This window comes from Phyllobates terribilis, unplaced genomic scaffold (genome assembly GCF_046119375.1).
Source record: "Phyllobates terribilis strain yellow unplaced genomic scaffold, ASM4611937v1 Scaffold_5__5_contigs__length_657084704, whole genome shotgun sequence".
Classification (NCBI taxonomy): Eukaryota; Metazoa; Chordata; class Amphibia; order Anura; family Dendrobatidae; genus Phyllobates; species Phyllobates terribilis.
Window position 1 is genome coordinate 626,576,769 of NW_027362765.1, and position 20,672 is coordinate 626,597,440.

At 44.0% G+C, this 20,672-nt stretch overlaps 2 protein-coding genes across 4 annotated transcripts in view; one reads left to right on the forward strand and one right to left on the reverse strand.

Moving 5' to 3' along the window:
• Positions 1-20,672, reverse strand: part of SMTNL1 (smoothelin like 1) — a 236,646-nt gene that overhangs the window by 136,181 nt on the left and 79,793 nt on the right. The window contains exon 2 of one of the 2 annotated variants that reach the window (XM_073686124.1): positions 6,454-6,588. The exons of the other annotated variant lie outside the window; for it this stretch is intronic. Coding sequence (XP_073542225.1) covers positions 6,454-6,588 — 135 coding nt within the window. The remainder of the gene's footprint in view (positions 1-6,453; positions 6,589-20,672) is intronic. 2 annotated transcript variants of the gene reach the window in all.
• TIMM10 (translocase of inner mitochondrial membrane 10) overlaps positions 7,683-20,672 on the forward strand; it is a 159,778-nt gene continuing 146,788 nt past the window's right edge. Inside the window, exon 1 of one of the 2 annotated variants that reach the window (XM_073686130.1) lies at positions 7,683-8,036. The gene's annotated coding sequence lies outside the window, so the exon portion shown is untranslated. Of the gene's footprint in view, positions 8,170-20,672 lie in introns of both variants that reach the window. The other variant, XM_073686127.1, reaches the window with a different exon arrangement.

A 20,672-nucleotide genomic window follows, 5' to 3' on the forward strand; every position in this document is an offset into this window, starting at 1 on the left:
GGCTAGCAAGGCAGATGGAGGATGTGTGCTCCCAGGTGAGCAAGCGAGAGTCTCTGGAATAGCAGGTGGTCACAGCACGTGACGGCGGAGCCTCAAGGTAGGCAAGCAGGCAGGTAGCGGAGAAGCGCTCCCAGGTGAGCGGGCAAGAGTCTCTGGAATAGCTGGTGGTCCCAGCACGTGACAGCGGAACCCCCGGGCAGGCAAGCAGGCAGGTAGCGGAGAAGCGCTCCCAGGTGAGCGGGCAAGAGTCTGGAATAGCTGGTGGTCACAGCACGTGACAGCGAAGCCTACGGGCAGGCAAGCAGGCAGGTAGCGGAGAAGCGCTCCCAGGTGAGCGGGCAAGAGTCTGGAATAGCTGGTGGTCACAGCACGTGACAGCGGAGCCTCCGGGCAGGCAAGCAGGCAGGTAGCGGAGAAGCGCTCCCAGGTGAGCGGGCAAGCTGGTCCATAGACAGACTGACCGGAGTGGTAAGGCAGACCGTCGGACCTCAGGCAAGCAGGCAGGTAGCTGATGTGCGCTCCCAGGTGAGCGGGCAAGTTGGTCCTTAGACAGACTGACCGGAGTTGTAAGGCAGACCGTCGGACCTCAGGCAGGCAGGCAGGTAACAGGAAATCAGGCAGGATTAGGACAGCAAGCTGGCAGGAATCTGGCAGGTAACTGGCAGGTAACTGGCAACGGGACCTGAGGGCTGAAGCAGAGTAGAACGGTGCAACAACATTGCTCGGGCACCTCCATTTTGGAGTAGGTGCCTTATATATGGTAAAGTCCTCCGGCCATTGGCCGGGGACTCCTTAGGACGGCACGCGCGGCCCCTTTAAGAGGGAGGGAGGGCACGCGCGCGCGCCCTAAGCGCAGTGGCCGGGAAGGAGCGCGCGCTGCCAGCAGAGCGGGAGAGGGACGCCGGGCACGGAGCAGAGCGGTGAGGGGAACAGCGTCCCTGCCTAGCAGAGGGCAGGGACGCCGGCACTACAGAAGCATTATCTGCTATCCAACCAATAACCTTTTCACACTGCTCTGTGTTCAATAGTGGTGATCTGAGGTCCCCTATTAATTGGGACAGGAAGGTCGAGATAAAAGATGTGGGCGTTTGTTGTGGTACAATTTCAGCTTGCCGCCGGCCTCGGCCTCTGCATGCACCATCACCATCACATCCAGTTCCCCGTCCCTTGCTACGTGCCTTGCCCATTTTAAATGGAGGACAATATCTTCCACGTTCACTACAAATGACTGAATTTGGAGCGAACTTATATGTGATCCATGTGACGGAGAAACCACAGTTTTAAATACCTGGCCTGTAGGTAACTAATTTGAACAGCAAACTGGTGTCAATAACTTCACTGACACACTGAAACTAATTTTTAATGGAGACCAGAAATGGCAGTATTTTCTGAAAATGTATATGTGATCCGTGTGATGGAGAAAACACAGTTTTAAATACCAGGCCTGTAGGTAACTATTTTGAACAGAAAACTGGTGTCAATAGCTTCACTGACACACTGAAATAAATTTTTAATGGAGGCCAGAAATCACAGTATTTTCTGAAAACGTATATGTGATCCGTGTGACGGAGAAAACACACTTTTAAATACCTGGCCTATAGGTAACTATTTTGAACAGCAAACTGGTGTTAATAGCTTCACTGACACACTGAAACAAATTTTTAATGGAGGCCAGAAATCACAGTATTTTCTGAAAACATATATGTGATCCGTGTGATGGAGAAAACACAGTTTTAAATACCAGGCCTGTAGGTAACTATTTTGAACAGAAAACTGGTGTCAATAGCTTCACTGACACACTGAAATAAATTTTTAATGGAGGCCAGAAATCACAGTATTTTCTGAAAACGTATATGTGATCCTTGTGACGGAGAAAATACAGTTTTAAATACCTGGCCTATAGGTAACTATTTTGAACAGCAAACTGGTATTAATAGCTTCACTGACACACTGAAACAAATTTTTAATGGAGGCCAGAAATCACAGTATTTTCTGAAAACATATATGTGATCCGTGTGATGGAGAAAACACAGTTTTAAATACCTGGCCTATAAGTAATTATTTTGAACAGCAAACTGGTGTTAATAGCTTCACTGACACACTGAAATTTTTTTTTTAATGGAGGCCAGAAATGGCAGTATTTTCAGCGCAATTATATGTGATCCGTGTGATGGACAAACCACAGTTTTAAATAACTGGATTTTTAGCGCTGTAATATGGAAAGGACCTGGCTGTATTCTGCCGTGCCAACAAGCAAATGGCGCAGAAAAACGGTGTTCTCTGGATTGCTTTTTAAGCAAATAATGAGAATTAAGATTCAAAAAAAATTATTCCTGGCCCCTGAGACCTGGGCCTATTTCTAGAAATATCTAGCAGCAGCAGTAGCAGCAGACAAAACTGGAATATGTGCACTGCAGTCTGCTATATACACTGCCTGCCTATATACACTGCCTGTCTGATATCTCTGCAGATGGATTAGTCCTCAGAAGGACTGTTTGTTGAGATGGATATGTGTCTCTAATATAGTTTGGTACACCTACACTTACTAGAAACAAGCAAATCTCTCCCTAGCTCAGCAGCACCTCTCCCTACACTGTCTGATTCCGGAGTGACTGTGACAAGCATGGCGGCGCCAGGTCTGATATAGACCTGATGACGCTATGCGGCCAGCCAATCACTGTAATGCCACAACCAACAAGACTGCGGCATTGCAGTGAGTGGCAGTCAATCCCTGCATGTTCACTGGCTCTGTAAAGAGCGCCAAACATGCAGGGAGGGGACCCGAGCTCCCGCCGAGTAACCCCGGAAATACTCAGCAAGCGCCGAACATCTCAAGCAGTGAGATGCTCGGGTGAGCACCGAGCAGTAGCGAGTATGCTCACTCATAACTAGTCGCCATGCGTTGGAACTCTCCACTGCAGATGTTGGGAAGGATTTGTGAGCAGAAGAGGGCAGTTGTTGACTACCATCATCAACAAGGAAGTTGATATTCAGTTCAGACTCCACACATAAGACTTCAGGAGTGGACATGGATGTCAGACATAAGTAACATCCTCCAAAACTTTGAGGACTCCACCAAGATGGTGAGCGGAGATGATGCCATAATTAGCGTCACCATCCCGCTTCTCTGTCTTCTGAAACGCTCTCTGCTCACAATCAAAGAGGATGCATTGCAGGCGGAGCACGATGAGATGGAGCAAGGAACCATACAGGGTGGTTACACACAGCCCAGCCTCATCTGATCCCAACGTGGATTCGATGACAATGAGGAAGAAGAGGAGGAAGAACAGGAGCTAGTTTCATGCGCTATAGACTGTATTATTGCACAACTGTCATACCGTCTGTTCAGCGTTTATGGCCTGAGGAGAGGAAGGAGGAGGAGGAGAGCATGGTCACTCGTCCTCTTGGTGAGGACATGCCTGTTAGAAGTCTTGCCTGTTAGCAGTCTGGCACGCATGGCTGAGTTTATGTTATGCTGCTTTCCCCGTGACCCTCGCGTTCTCAAAATTTTGGGTGACAGTCATTACTGGTTGGTGACACTTCTAGACCCACGCTACAAGGAGAACTTTCAATCTCTTATTCCTGAGGCGGACAGGTCTACAAAAATGGGACAGTACCAGAAGGCCCTTGTTGCAGAACTATTAAAAAAATTCCCATCTGAAAATGCTGGCGGCAGAGGTCACAGTTCGTTGGACAACCAAGGAGTACAGGCGAGAGAGACACAACTCCAATCCAGCAGGGGCCCGGGAACACTGTCAAAGTTCTGGGAGAGTTTTCCCAGCCCCTCCCATCGCACAGATGCTAAGGCACGGGGTACTCTCAGAAGGAGTGCAAAGTTTGGGAAGATGCTGAGGGAGTACCTTGCCGACCATACCAATGGCCTAGCATTTTATCAGAGCGGGTTTTTAGTGCCACTGGTGGAATTATAACTGATAAGCGCATCCGCCTGTCAACTGAAAATGCTGACAGGCTGACTCTTATAAAAATGAACAAGGGCTGGATGGGCCAGACTTCTCAACACCACCAAATGATAGCAGCGTAACAAACTCAAATCTCAATTTTTTTCGGGAGGTGTTTTCCCATGCACCTTTTCACACCCACACATGGGTATACGCTTCCTGATTTTGGCTATTTGCTCTTGTCCTCCTCTTTCTCCTCATCCTCATCCTCCACCACCATATCACCAAGGTGACCGTGGTCCTTGATGCAACACCCACATAATTTTTTTAAAGGGAGTTTATGATGCCCTTAAAAAAAATATTTTATACAGTATGTTCATGTATACCCCCCAGGGGTAAATGTTTGTCAGCTCATACACTTAGTGCCTGGTCATTACAAGAATAGGAGACCCGCTCCTTTCTAATGGGAACTTTTTTTGATGAGGCCCTCCTCCACGTCTTTTCCAAGGGGCATTGGAGTGCCTCCCAATTTTTGGCAGCCCTTGCATTCACTGCATAGGCCAACACTATGGGAGACCCACTTCCAAATAATGGGAACATTATTTCATGAGGCCCTCTACGTCTCTTCCAAGGGGCATTGGAGTGCCTCCCAATTTTTGGCAACCCTTGCATTCACTGCATAGGCAAACACAATGGGAGACCTACTTCCTAATAATGGTAACATTGTTTACAGGAGGCAATCTGACCTCCACGTTTCTTCCAAGGTTAATTGGAGTGCCTCCCAATTTTTGGCAGCCCTTGCATTAACTGCATAGGCCAACACTATGGGGTCCCCCTTCCTAATAATGGGAAAGTTTTTTCATGAGGCCCTCTATGTCTCTTCCAAGGGGCATTGGAGTGCCTCCCAATTTTTGGCAGCCCTAGCATTCACTGCATGGGCAAACAGTATGGGAGACCCACTTCCTAATAATGGGAACATTGTTTTCAGGAGGCCCTCCTCTAAATCTCTTCAAAGGGGTATTGGGGTGCGTCCAAATTTTCAAAGGGGTATTGGGGTGCGTCCAAATTTTGGGCCGCCCTGCCACTCACTGCATATGCAATAACAGTATAGGAGACCCACTCTTTAGTAATGGGAACAACAAAGCATTCCGGCTGATGGCTCTTTAAGAATAGTGAGGGACGACTGCTGGCCCATTAAGAATAGTAAAGGCCGCCTGATGGCCCTATAAAAATAGGCTTTGTGACTTTCAGAGTCCCTCCTTCATAAATGAAACAGGATGAGTCTGATCATGTCTCACACACCACATGGCCAAATAAGGTTGTAAAATGTTAAAATGACATTTCACGGTGAATGCATTTGTCACGGTTGAAAGCAATGCAAAAGTGCAAAAACGCATCAAAAACGCTACGTGTGAACATAGCCCAAGGTGTGGAAGAGTATTTTTGGCTTTGGTTATTTATTTTGCCTTATATACAAGTCATTAACCTGGAAAGGATGTTACTTAACATATTTCCCAGGAAAATCCATTTTGGTTTCGTTTTTGTATGTTTTATTGTGAGTCCGTAAAAGTGGCATAATACCTCTGACAACATTGTTTACAGCAGTGACCTGGGAGTCAGAAATGCTTCCAGGGGTCTTCCCCATGCTGTTTCCATGTAATTTGAGCACTGTTCCCATCGATTTGGGCAATTTTTAGGCCCTCTGCAGACCGCCGGGAGTGCCTCCTGAAAAATGCTCGAGTTTCCGTTAGACTTACATTGGGCTCGTTGCTCGGGTCGAGCACCCGAGTATGCCAATGTGCTCGACCCGAGAAACGAGCACCCAAGCATTTTAGTGCTCGCCCATCACTAATGAATATTGTCATGCTCCACCTAGGAGCACTGCAGCTAGGCTAAGATTAGACGGACACGGAGATCCCGGGAGCTGAGATCTCATTCTGCGTATGAGCCACCGGAGGCGGCCATTATCCCCCAGTTCATCGCAGTGAAAACTATGAGAAGTGTAGGGACTCCACTGACATTTTGTGAAAGTCTAGTGCCCGGTGCAGCCTTGCACCGCCGAACACCTCCTCCTCCCATCCCATGGCCCCCAGCATCACCCCACTCCTGCCGCTGCCAGCTTTTTGCAGCAGCGACCCTGCCTGCTGAGACTCCGCTCCACCGCAGCTGCCCTGCCCCCCTGTAAGCTACATTGGCTGATTCATGCTGTCCATTGTTTTGGAAGCATGTATCAGTTGACAGATTAACTTTAATGTCAAGACTGATTATTTCACATAAGTGAAGTATTTGCACATGGTCAAAGAACAATGCATAAACTAAAGGTTGTTTTGCCCATTAAATGAGAAATTAACAGAAAATGCTGATTAAAAGCAAATAAATTTCTAATATTTTGATGGCCTGTTGGATGTTTTTGCTCATTAACCAGTCATTAGTGAATGATCGGCCTAGATGTTGTTGATTAATCAATATACATTTAGAATGAATTTTTTTAAACTCGATGTTCCTGTTACTTTATGAAGTTTAGTAACCTCTGTGTGACTATTGTCAGACTCACCCTCCAAACTTGTCTGTTATATTTTTCCTTGTGGTTCTTCCATATGACTTTTGCCTGGTCCCAGATTGTGGTACTTCAGATTTTCTACCACATTGTTCTTTACCTTCAGTTGGAGTCATGCCATCCTTTGTGGAACTGATAAGAAGAAAACAATTTTAGGCACTCTTTAGAAAATTCTTAATTTTATAAACCATTGGGTTATGATTATAAAAATTTTTTTTTTTCGAGAAATAATACATCCCATCCCTGCAGAAAAGTGTGTCTAGCATTGCAGCTCAGCCCAATTAATTTCAAAGATGATGAGCTACAATAGCTAACACAGTCCTTAAGGCCCCATCACACTTAGCGACGCTACAGCGATCCCGACAACGATACGACCTGTCAGGGATCGTTGCTGCATCGCTATGTGATCGCTGGTGAGCTGTCAAACGGGCAGGCTCACCAGCGATCAGGGGAGCAGCGACATCGTGGAAAGAATCTTTCCACAATGTCCTGCTCCTGGTTACCAGCCTGCTGAAGCAGGAGCAGGCTGGTAACCATGATAAACAGCGGGTTACTAGGGGCACACGCGCACCTAGTAACCCGCTGTTTATCATGGTTACGAGCCTGCTACGGTGAGCGGGAGGTTACCGATCACCGTAGCAGAGTGGTAGCCATGATAAACAGCGGGTTACTAAGTGCGCGTGTGCCCGTAGTAACCCGCTGTTTATCATGGTTACCAACCTGATCGCTGGTCCCGCTGGTCACACACAGCGATGTGTGCTGACCAGCGGGAGGGCAAAGACCAAAAAATGGTCCAGGACATTCTGCAGCGATCAGCGACCTCACAGCAGGGGCCTGATCGCTGCAAAGTGTCACACATAGCGACATCGCTGGTGAGGTCGCTGTTGCGTCACCAAAACTTTGACTCAGCAGCGATCTCGCTAGCGATCTCACTATGTGAGACGGGGGCTTTAGACTACTGCTACGCAGGGGCATAATGATCATGGTCACAGGGCGTGTGACCAATACCAGTGTGTGACCAATACCAGTGTGGCGCCCGTGTCTATAGCACCAAAAAATGCCTGCATGTGTAATATAATTCATATGTATTGCCAGCAATGGTGAGGGTAAGTTCTCTGCTATTTTCACTACATACACATATTATTACCCGATCCCTTACTGAAGGACTGTACACTTACGCCTAAACGAGGAAGTAGTACACAATCCCTTAGAGAGGGGAGGAGGTGTTTCTGTAGTAGTTGTAGTTTTGAGGAGGAAAGGTGTAGCATCATGGAGGGTCGTGGTGCAAGGGAGAGAAGCATGCTCCCTCTGCAAGGACAAGCTGCACTAGGCCGGGTCTCAGTCCCACGAGCACAGATACTTCCAGGGTCCGTGCTAAACTGAAAGACTGCTCAGTCTTTATGACAGGCAGAAAAGTGCTATTTCCTTGGGGCTCAGCAGTGCATAGAGTCAGGAAAACTACTACAGGAGAAAGTAGGTGTTCTCCACAGGATTCAAGCTGCCTGCTCGCCAGAAGGGATCACGGATCCAGTAACTGCTCACCTTGGACCCCTGAGGATACAAGGAATCGTCTACCAGAGGTATAATTAGCAGCAGGAATGCTATACAACCTCACAGCAGAGAGTCTGAACCCTCACCATGCAGGTCTGTCCAAAACCCTGTTTGTGAATTGTATACAAGCTTCTGGAACTGTTTGCAGAACTCCAGTAAAAGGTACAAACTGGTTATTACCCTGTCTAGAGATAATTATTTTCTGCTGTGTCATTCCGGCTCCAACTCCTTTGGGAGCCAGCCCTGGTTGGGAAGGGTTAATCATCTGTCACTGCTCATCACCACCTAACTCCCAGGGGCCCTCATCAGTGCCCGGCCATACCAGGTCGAACATCCCAACTGGCGTCACAAACCTTTTTATTATTTTATTATTAACCCCCACAATTGATAAAGACTGGCGCACATCCCCGGTCGGACTATACCAGCACTCTGACTGCCGTGCACCAGTGCCGCGACCGCAGTGGCCCGGCCTGTGGAGGAAGGGGACATGCTGATGCAAGCACTATTTTAAGTTGCATGTGCATCCTCAGTTGATATGTATTGTGGAGCAGAGAGTCACTGTCTCCCTGCTCCGCTATACCTACAAAAATCATTAGTTTATCAGAAGATAGCAGCTGACATAGTCATCTTGTCGCAAGCGGCATATGAAATGACTGTATTGCGTCATTCCATCCATCTATGGAGGAGGAAGAGAATGTGGCTCATTGTGGGAGCAAGGACAAGTGCTAAGAATCTTTTCTTTATGTCTATGTGAACACCTTTTGTATGGTGTACATTATCACAGTATTAGAGCCAGGACAGGGACATTATTACAGTATTGGAGCCATAAAAAAAAACACTTTATTACTGTGTTTGGGCCAGGATGAGGACATTATTACTCTGTGTGGGAATTTTGGAGACATAAGTATTATAGGGTGCTGAATGGGGGACATTACTACCATATGGCAAATCATGGGACAACATATATGGTTTTGGACTAATTGGGTAACATTATTACTGTGAGTTGCGAATTGGGGGACATTACTGTGTAGGTCCAATTGGGGGACATCATTACTGGGTAGGGCCAATTGGGGGCCATTATTACTGCATGGGAGTCAGAATGGGAAACATTATTATTGTATATGGCTAATTTAGGGATATTTTTACTTTTGCAGGACCAATTAGGGGACATTGTTACTATATGGGGGTCAGAATGGGGAACATTATTAGTGTATGGGGCCAATTGTGGGACATAATTACTGTATGGGGTCAATTTGAGCACAATATTACTGTATGGGAGTTAGAATGGGGAATATTATTAATGCATGGGGCAGTTGGAGGGACATAAGTACTGTAGGGAGTTTATTTGTGGACAATATTATTCCACATTGGGGAAGCTTAATAATATTCTTAATTCCTTATTGTGGCCTGTAAAGGGAAGTGTCCCACAAGATATATATATTTATGGTGTCCTATATACTATCCCCTCTGTCTCATATTCCCCATGTTCTCCCACATACAAATCCCTATTTACTCCATGTCACCATATATAATAATACCCCCACTGTTGAGATATGCCCAGGACAAGAAGCTCTCAGAAACTGAGTCTGTTGTGCTATCTAAAGGACTCATTTTGTCCCACAAATACCATTGATGAATTTACCTCAGTCCTGGACCTCCACACATTCATAGTCCAAAATCAAACTTTTATCCCCTTGAAAGCCAAGGTCATTTTTTGAACACCTTCCTTGATTTGGTGAATCAAGAATTCAATAAAATAAAAAATTTCAAAACCCCCCTCTAGAGAATAAATCCTAAAGAAAAAGGAAAAAGTTGCCCTGAAATCATTCCACAATAATTCAGATATAGTAATTCGATCAGCTGACAAGGGGGGGTGGAATAGTCATCCAGAATAGGAATGATTATATTAAGGAAGTGCACAATATTCTTTCCAACCCCCTACACTATGGAATTGCAATCATGGATCCCTTTCCTGCATTAAAAACAAAATACCCTCCTCCTCACCAAACCTTTTGAGATGGGGATCTTAGACAAATAAGAAAGAAAATTTCTCACTGTGAGTGAACCACCCATGACCTTTATGTACCATTTACCCAAAGTGCATAAGAGCTTGACCAACCCACCAGGTAGACCAATCATATCTGGTATAGGTGCTCTAACAAACAATCTTTCACTCTACCTTCTTCAACCACATGTGAAAAGCTTAGCCAGTCATCTTAAAGACTCTGTACAATTAATTTGTATCCTTCATGATATTCCACGGGACAATTCTTTAATTTTTTAACATTGGATGTTTCCTCCCTCTATACGAATATTCAGCATCACATTGGTTTACAATGCATATATACTTTTCTTGAAAAAGATAGTAGGCTGAATGTACAACATATATCTGTTAGAACCTTGCTGTTAGGTTTTTTTTCCTTTGCTAGTCACATGACCTTGTTGGCCTATTTAATCCTGCTCCGCCCTTCTGGCTTTGCTGGACTTCATTGTATATCTACTTTCTAGCTAGCCTGTGCTCCGTATCTAACTCTGTTAGTTTGCTTGGTCTACGGACCTCTATGTTCTATCTATTTTGTTTGTTCGTCTGTCTGCTACTATTTCTGTTAGGAGGTGTCCCATATTCCTCCCAGTCCTTAGTACTTGTAGGGATTCCCTCCCCACATCTATAGGTCTTCGTACAGACTAGATTAGGACTTTAGCAGGTCTGATCGCAGGATCAGGTTCCCTGTTACATCGTAGGGATTCAGCTGAGTCTCATAGTAGGGACAGATCTCCTCTCTTTCCTTAGCTTTGGTAGCAGAACATAACAGTAAGTCCAGCCAGCAAATTCTCTAAGGAAAGATTTTTCTGTTCCATCATGGTGTCGGTTCAGGATTTGACTCATCGCCTGCAGGGACTCTCTCTGGAGGTGGCCGAGCTCCGTCAGCACGTGAGTAACTGTCCTGGAGCACATTTCTTGGAGCCTAAGGTATGTTTGCCGGATTTGTTTTTTGGTGAACACCGAGAATTTTTTTCATTTAAAAATGCTTGCTTATTGTATTTTCGTTTGAGACCTAAGTCCTCTGGGGATGAATCCCAGCGCGTAGGGTTCATAATGTCACTTTTGCGCAAAGAGCCTCAGGAGTGGGCCTTTTCTTTGCAACCTAGTGATTCATGCTTCAGATCAGTGGATAGTTTTTTTTTCTGCTTTGGGACTATTATATGATGATCCTGACCGTGTCGCATCAGCTGAGACTGAGTTGAGACGTCTAAAACAAGGATCGGGTAATGTGGAAAAATATTGTACACATTTTCGTCGTTGGTCCACTCAAACAGGGTGGAACGATTCTGCTCTGAAAAGTCTATTTCTTGCTGGGCTCAGTGAAAGGGTTAAAGACCTGCTAATTGCTTATCCTACACCTGAAGATTTGCAACAGGCTATGCAATTAGCTATACGGGTGGATAGAAGACTGCGTGCTAGGGTTAATGAGAGCAAATCCTCTGCTATGTCAGTTTCTGGTTATGATAATGTGTGTACTAACAGTGGTGAACCGATGGAGATTGGATCGGTGGCACCTCGCTCTCAAGAAAAAGACCGTAGTTTTTCGCAAGGCTTGTGTTTCTATTGCGGAAAATCTGGTCATTTGATTAAAGGCTGTGAGCTTCGTATGAAGAAAGAAAAAAAAATGGTCAGTCACGCCCGTATTGCCTGTTTAAATTCCAAGGGTATATTTTTAGCTGCTTCCACGATTGCTCAGGAAAAATTAATGGAATTTCGGGTGTTTGTTGATTGCGGGTCTACACTGAATGTAATTGATGGGGGATTCGTGGAAAAACTCAATTTAAAACCTGAACCTTTGTCATCCCCCATTGCTGTGGTTTCTGTGGATGGCTCCCCTTTGAAGAATATTACTCTCAAGGTCAGTGAATTTCCTCTCACTATTAATGGTGTTCACCATGAGAAATTGGATTTGGTAGTGTTGAATAACTTGCCTTCTCCAGTAATATTGGGTTTGCCCTGGTTAACATTTCACAATCCTGTACTGGATTGGTCTACCAGTGAAATTAAATCCTGGAGCCATAAATGTTATGACAAGTGTTGTAACGGGCGTATTGCAGCTTTGGATAGGGGAGAATTGCCTGTTCCTATTCAGGATTTTTGGAGAGTTTTTTCTGAGAAGGAATCGCAGGTTTTGCCTCCCCATAGAGACTATGATTGTTCTATTGAATTTGTCCCTGGAGCGACTCTTCCTAAGAGTCGTTTATTTAACCTTACTATTCCTGAGAGGAAGGCTTTGGAGGAATACATATAGACAAGCTTGGCCGCCGGTCACATTAGGCCCTCTAAGTCTCCTGTGGCGGTTGGATTTTTTTTTGTAAAAAAAAAGGACGGCGGTTTACGTCCTTGTCTGGATTTTCGTGAGATTAACAAAATTACGGTACGCAATCCTTACCCACTGCCATTGATTCCTGATCTGTTTAACCAGTTATTGGGGGCCAAGTGGTTCTCTAAAATTGACCTTAAGGGGGCATACAATCTGTTGCGCATGAAGGAGGGTGATGAATGGAAGACTGCTTTTAACACTCCTGTGGGTCATTTTGAGAATCTGGTTATGCCTTTTGGTCTTACTAATGCTCCTGCATTTTTTCAGAATCTGATTAATGACATCCTTAGACCTTTGATCGGTAAAAATGTGGTTGTGTATTTGGATGACATTTTGATTTATTCGCCAGATCTGGAGTCTCATTGGCGGAGCGTGCGTGAGGTATTACAGTTATTAATGGACAATTCGCTTTTTGCTAAGCTGGAGAAATGTGAGTTCGCTGTACAGAGAATTAGTTTTTTGGGCTACATTATCTCCAGCAAAGGTTTTGAGATGGATCCGGTTAAGGTTCAGGCTGTGCAGGAATGGCCTAGGCCTATTGGTTTGAAATCGATACAGAGGTTTTTGGGTTTCGCCAATTACTATAGAAAGTTCATAAAAAATTTTTCTAGTATTGTCAAACCTCTGACTGATCTCACCAGGAAAGGTGCTGATGCGGTTCAGTGGTCTTCTGAGGCCATTGAAGCTTTTGTGTATCTCAAGGAGAGGTTCACCTCTGCTCCCATCCTTATGCAGCCTGATGTTACTAGGCCGTTTTTGGTTGAGGTTGATGCTTCCTCTGTGGGGGTTGGCGCAGTATTGTCTCAGGATAACGGGGATGGATTACATCCCTGTGCCTTTTTTTCAAAAAAATTTTCGGAGACTGAATTGAATTACGATATTGGTAATCGGGAATTATTGGCTATTAAACTCGCATTTGAACACTGGCGCCACTTCTTGGAAGGTGCGGAATTTCCCGTTCAGGTTCTTACGGATCATAAAAATCTGATATATCTTGATGCTGCCAAGCGCCTGAATGCCCGTCAGGCTAGGTGGGCACTGTTTTTCTCGCGGTTTAATTTCTCCGTTACTTACATCCCTGGTACTAAGAATGTTAAGGCGGATGCCTTGTCTCGCAGTTTTTCTCCCATAGTCGGTGCTGAGAAAGAGGAAAACATTTTACAAGAAGGTGTTGTGATAGCTGCTTTAGACTCCGTTTTGGAAGATGAGATTCTTAAAGCTCAGGAGAATGCCCCATCTAACACTCCTCATGGGAGGTTGTTTGTGCCTGAGACCTTTAGGAGAGATTTGTTTGTTGAGTGTCACGAATCTCGGTTGGCAGGTCATCCCGGAATCTCTGAGACCAAGAGACTGGTGGGTCGCAGTTTTTGGTGGCCTGGATGGCAGAAGGAAGTCATTAAGTGGGTGCGCCAATGTACTATATGTGCTAGATCTAAGTCCTCACATACTCCTGCTGCGGGGTTGCTTTGTCCTTTGGAGGTCCCCAGTGCTCCTTGGACACATTTGGCTATGGACTTTATAACTGACCTTCCCCCCTCTGAGGGTTTTACTGTCATCTGGGTGGTCGTGGACCGTTTTAGCAAGATGTGTCACTTGGTTCCCTTCGTCAAACTGCCCTGCGCTAAAACTCTCGCTAAGGCCTTTGTCAAGGAAATTGTCAGACTTCATGGCGTTCCTACTGACATTGTTTCTGATAGGGGTCCTCAGTTCGTGGCTCGTTTTTGGCGTGCCTTTTGTGACAGGTTGGGAATTCATTTGTCGTTTTCGTCCGGATATCATCCTGAATCTAATGGCCAGACAGAAAGGAAAAACCAGGATGTTGAGCAGTTCTTGCGTTGTTTTGTGGCAGACAATCAAGAGGGGTGGTCTGAGTTTCTGCCACTTGCCGAATTTGCTCTGAACAATCATACATCTTCTTCTGCTGGTTGTTCGCCTTTTTTTTGTTGTTCTGGGAGACATCCGTCGTTTGGGTCGTTCTCCAAGTTGGGATCTGCCGTGCCTGAGGAGGAGAATTTTTCCGGTGATTTGGAAAGAGTTTGGACGGATGTGCGTGGTAATCTTCAGGAGGCCAACAGAAAATCTAAAGACTACTTTGATAGGAAACGACAGGAGGTTTTGTTCGCTGTTGGTGACATGGTTTGGTTGTCCTCTAGGAATCTGCGGTTGAGGATTCCTTCTAAGAAATTGGGTCCCAAGTTTGTAGGGCCCTTTAAGGTGCTTCAGGTTGTCAACCAATCTGCTGTTAGGTTGGAGGTTCCTACCTCCTGGAGAATTAATCCGGTCTTTCATGTCTCTCTGTTAAAAAAAGCTGTTGTGTCAGATGGTGACGCCTCTGCCTCTGTTCCTCCGGTGGTGGAGGACGGGGAATATGAAATTTCTCGCATCCTTGACTCTAGACGGTATAGAGGTAGTTTGCAGTATCTTGTGGCCTGGAAAGGTTTCGGACCCGAGGATAACTCTTGGGTGAGGTCTGATGATGTTTCCGCGTCCAGACTTATCAGAGCGTTTCACAGGAGATTTCCTGATAAGCCTGGTCCTAGGGGATCCGGAGGATCCTCTTAGAAGGGGGGGTACTGTTAGAACCTTGCTGTTAGGTTTTTTTTCCTTTGCTAGTCACATGACCTTGTTGGCCTATTTAATCCTGCTCCGCCCTTCTGGCTTTGCTGGACTTCATTGTATATCTACTTTCTAGCTAGCCTGTGCTCCGTATCTAACTCTGTTAGTTTGCTTGGTCTACGGACCTCTATGTTCTATCTATTTTGTTTGTTCGTCTGTCTGCTACTATTTCTGTTAGGAGGTGTCCCATATTCCTCCCAGTCCTTAGTACTTGTAGGGATTCCCTCCCCACATCTATAGGTCTTCGTACAGACTAGATTAGGACTTTAGCAGGTCTGATCGCAGGATCAGGTTCCCTGTTACATCGTAGGGATTCAGCTGAGTCTCATAGTAGGGACAGATCTCCTCTCTTTCCTTAGCTTTGGTAGCAGAACATAACAATATCATTCATTTTAGTGGGTTTGGAATTTATATTGCATAACTATTTTACCTTCCAAAAATATATTTATCACCAACGTTGTGGTACTGCAATTGGTACAAGAATGGCACCTAGTTATGCTAACCTTTTTATGGGGGTATTTGAGCATAAATCTATTCATCGGTCCCAATGCAACACCAACATACTAATTTACAAGCGCTTTATTGATGATCTATTTATTATATGGAACTGCAGCTATGATGACCTTACCAACTTTGTAAATGAGCTTAACTGGAACCCATGAGGGATCTCCTTTACTCGTTTACTCCCACTGTGGAGAAGGATAGTATTGACTTCCTTGATCTAATGATTACTCATCACGAAAACCGTATCATTAGAAAGACATTTTTTAAAACGTAGACACAAACAGTTATATCCACTTCACCAGTGGGCATTATCCTAAATGGCTAAAGAACATTCCCTACAATCAATACCCACGCATCAGACGAAATTGTAGTAGAGGATTTCACTACCCATGCTGAGATTCTCCAAGAGCGGTTTGACAGACAAAATTACCCTAAATGTCTGGTTAAAAGGGCTTTTCAGAGAAACAAAACACTTTCACAACAGTAAGTTGTTTTTTTTTAAGCCCAAAGAACAACCTGAAAAAGATGAATATCAGTGCAATTTTGTTACTATTTGTAACATGCAGAAGTAGTGCTGTTGCTTTAAAAGCATTCAGCAACTATTAGAATAAACACAATCACATGAGACAGGAAGTGTTGTGCTCCAGAAGCATCCAGCAACTAGAGGGTTTAACACAGTCACAGGAGAAGGGGAGTGTTTTGCAGATCCCCAGGGGGATTGTGGGTAAATTTCTTACTGTCTGTTTGGAGCCAAAGAGAAAGGTGGTGTGTGTGTTCTGTATCTCACAGAAGCGCCCCTGCAAGTGAAAAGGATTCAAGTCAGGAGTGAAGCTAAGTACAGGTCAGGTAGAGTTCCTGAACTAACAGTGCAGAGTATTGTCAGCCAGAAAGATAAGGACTGGAAGAAATGGTGTCACAGGGATCATCTCCCTCAGCAAACCCCCCCCCCCCCTGCTGTGTTCATTAATGTGCCTTTGCATTAGAACTGTGCTGTCCTGTACTACTGGGAAGACTGTGAACTGTTGTCGAGCTAAGGAAACTACTGTTTGTCACTGGAGCCTGTTGCTCATAAGACTTAACTTGCACTGGCTGTGTGTGTTCTACCATTTATGAGGACTCTTGTCAAGTGTGTCTGGTCAGCAGGTGAAACTACCTACGTGTCTGTGCCTGAGGGTCAATACCCCTGTGTGCCTGAGAGAAGCTGCAGCACATGGTCTATGGTCGCCCTGAGTAACGGTTCCCCCAGGATTACAAAGAATTCATGCAACCTGTCTCGCCCCTATTTGAACCTAGCGGCGTGCATGTAACATATTTACAACTCTGAAGAAAAACTCTTTTGCCATGACTAAGACCATCTGTCGAAACATGTTGGCTTAAGCACTGTGTAACTCCCTGTTTGGATTGAAGATTTTATTTTCTGCATAATAAATTTTGGAAATTGGATACCACTCCGCTGGAAAACTTTTTCTTCTATGTCGATTACTGGTCACAGGACGGTGTCTGTGCGAGTGAGTATCTAACGGGACAGATTTATACTTTTGGCTGGGGAGCTGCTTCACTTTCTTTTACTATATATTTACAACTCTGCACATCATCTTTCCGTAAATCTCTATATAAGCACTGGCACATACTACTAAAGAACCCTGTGCTCTGTACAATCATTCCCAAACATCCCAAACTTACCTTCTGACGAGCACGTACTCTTAGGAATATTCTGCCTCCCAGTCGCCTCAAAACATGCCATTTGTAAGTACAGGTGAAGAGACCCCGTCTCACAGAGCCATATTTACAGCCACAGGCCATGGAGACAGAATAAGCATGTTTCTACCCCTTCATCTGTATTAATATCATTCATTATACAATAGAGAAAGCTCAAAAATAATCACCATATTTTAGATATCCTTTTACATTAACAGCTTTAACATCTATAACATAGGTGTCATGCTGATATATTTTTAATTTTTTTTGTTTATCCCTATACTGTATATATGTGATATTAATTAATATGTGCTATTTATTCCTTAGGCTAAGTGCCCACGATGCAGAAATGCTGCAGATTTTTTCCGCATCTTCCTGGCAGGAAAAACGCAGGCGGATTTTATATGCGTTTTTCCTGCCAGGTAGAAGAGTTTGCCAAGCGTTTTTGCATGGATTTCTGCATGCGGGGTATAAAGCGCTTTTCCAAGCGATTTTAGCATCATTTGGAAAAGTGATTGACAACTTGCAACAGGCATGGATTTATATAGTGTGACCAAGTTAATAGTTAAAAAAAAAGAATAAAAATGGAAAAAAATAAAAAATAAAGATTATACTCCCCTTCTGATGGCCCCCGGTCTTTTCTCCGCTGCGTCCGGTCTCTTGTACGGCTCGTGGTGGTGTGAAAGGACCTTTCATGACATCATTTAGTCATGTGACAGGTTACGTGACCGCCAACGTCAGCGGTTGCGTGACCTGTCACATGACTAAATGACGTCATGGAAGGTCCTTTTAGACAATCGCAAACTGTCGGGGAGCCAGGACTCATCGCTGAGGAGACCGGGGGCCATCAGAAGGTAAGTATAATCTTTATTTTTTATTTTAAATTCTTTTTCTAACAGGTACTATGGTACCCGAGTCTGGATGAGAGTCTCCTCTTCTCCAGACCCAGGTACCATCCGCACATTAAATCGCTTAATATCTGCATGTGCACATGTATTCATGCGGATATTAAGTGATTCAATGCCAATGGCGGCAATTACGCTGCGTGTCCACAAAATTAATGGACATGCTGCGTATTTTTCCGCAATGATAATCCGCACTGGAAATTTCCGCAGCATGTGCACAGCATCTCATTGGGGACCATGGGGCACGTAGTACCAACTGTTTTTTAAGCGTTTTCGCTGCGGAAATTCCTCGGCAAAAACGCTTTAAAAATGCATACTGGACACGCAGCCTTAGAATTTTATATACTTTGTAATTGTTTTAATATTTACTGTTAGTTATGCGCCAATTGAATCCCATGTAAGTTATAATTGGTATTAATTATTCTAAATGTCTTATTTTCATATACGCCAAAGATACACTCATATGTTTTTATATACCACTACTGATATATATTTCTTTTATATCAATTTCTATTTTTATTTAGTTTCACACCTTCAAAAATTAGATTTAATGTGAATTCATGGCTTCTGACTATCATTCCATACCACTATTTTTCTTATTTGTTTTACTCCCAACATTTTTTTTTCTTCTTTTCTTGTACTACCTATTATTTCAGCAAAACTTTTTTTTTACTGGAGACCATTTTGCATCCAAGCTGGAATTACCCACTTGGTAGTTTGTACTCACGTCCCCCTTTACACTTCTATCACTTCAGCCTCCTTCCAGGTTAGCCACCTGTAGCTCTGTGTTTTCTCCTCACCAGCTGACTTTTTTTTGTCCTATCCATGTCCTTTTTATTCCCACATTGTTGCTTCCTCCACCTCTTCACCAATCCTTGTTTTATTTTCCCTCGCTCTTCATTTAATTGCTGACATGGCTCAATGTATTAGTCCTCCCTTTCTATTTTATATGTTATCCTTCTGTTGGGTTCTAGTCCCCTGTCCTACACATATTCTTTATTCAGGTTTGAGTAATTTTCCATTACTGGTATTTCTAATGCTTATTTTTTTATACTTACACACTCTGTGTTTCCATAATTGTCCTATCAACTCTTTATGGTTGTATATCTTATACTTTGCAACCTTTTTTTTCTCTTCTTCCTCTTTCCTACCTCCCTCTGAACTCCAAATCCTCAGTTTTTTTTTCTTCTTTCTCTCTTCCTCCTTTCCCTGTCTACCAGGCCTCTTTTTGAATTTAACCCCAACCCACCCGGGTGGTACCCTATCTATGCTTTTTGGTGCCCATTTTGATCTATAAATATCTCTATGTACCAGTCTGTGTAACCTGTTGGTTTTCTTTTACACTTGATAAAGATGCCAGTATAGTATTGAAAAGCGTAGTGGACAATAGAACCTTCTAATGAATTATGCAGCAAGAGACTTCTTTCCAGCAGCGCAGCCAATTTTTAAATGTGTTTTTATTCTGCTTTAGTAATTGCTTCTACAGGGTCAGCAGACTTCCTTAGAGCTAACCACACCCAGGCTTCCAGTACACTATCGCGCCTCAGTGAGTAGCTACATAATTTGCCTCTGGGTCTCCTGGTATGGTTGATCTCAAACTCAGTATGAAGACCAAATAGAAATACTGGATACGCAGCAGGTGAAAAGGAGAGTTTTATGGAAAGCAACAGCTTTATATAAATGTGATGCAAGTATGTAGATATCTGAGGAAATACAAAGTTTGCAACACACTGGATTTTTTTTCAAAATAGTATATGAACCAAAAATCTAAGTAGAAAATTTATAAAAGCAGACTTTGAAACTAGAGTACAAAGATTCCTTCATTATTTTCTTTTACAGATTTCTATAAAGTCTGTAACGGCCTAACATTGGGTTAATTTTTTTTTATCTTAATCATGGTTATTTGCTTAGAAAGCAATCCAGAGTACACCATTTTCTGCTCACTGCAGAATAAAGTCAGATCTGTTCCATATTACAGCGATAAAAATCAAGAAATTTGAACTGAACCTGGAAAATATTGGCCTCCTTTTCCATTCTGTTGCAGTGTCTTGGTCAAGCTATTCACACTAGGTCTCTGTGTAGAATAATATTAGTAAATTACAGGCCTGCCATTTAAAACCGTGGTTCTCTGTCAGACATATCAAATATAACAGTGTTCCAAAATCAGCCATTTCTGCCTTCCATTTTGTTGCACTGTGTCAGTCAAACCATTCATACTAGATCTCTGTGGAGAATAGTATTAGTACATTACAGGCCTGCTATTTAAAACTGTGGTTCTCTGCGGGACGTATCACATATAACTGCGTTCCAAAATCAGCCATTTCTAGTAAACATGGAAAATATTGTCCTCCATTTAACATGGGCAAGGGACAGGGAAGAGGACGTGATGGTGATGGTGCATATAGAGGCCGAGGCCGTGGACAAGCTGAAATTGTGCCACAACAAACACCCACATCTTGTCGACTGACCTTTCTGTCCCAATTGCTAGGGGACCACAGCACACCACTACTGAACACAGAGCAATGTCAAGGTTGTTGGTTGGATAGCAGATAATGCTTCCAGTCATTTAGCCACC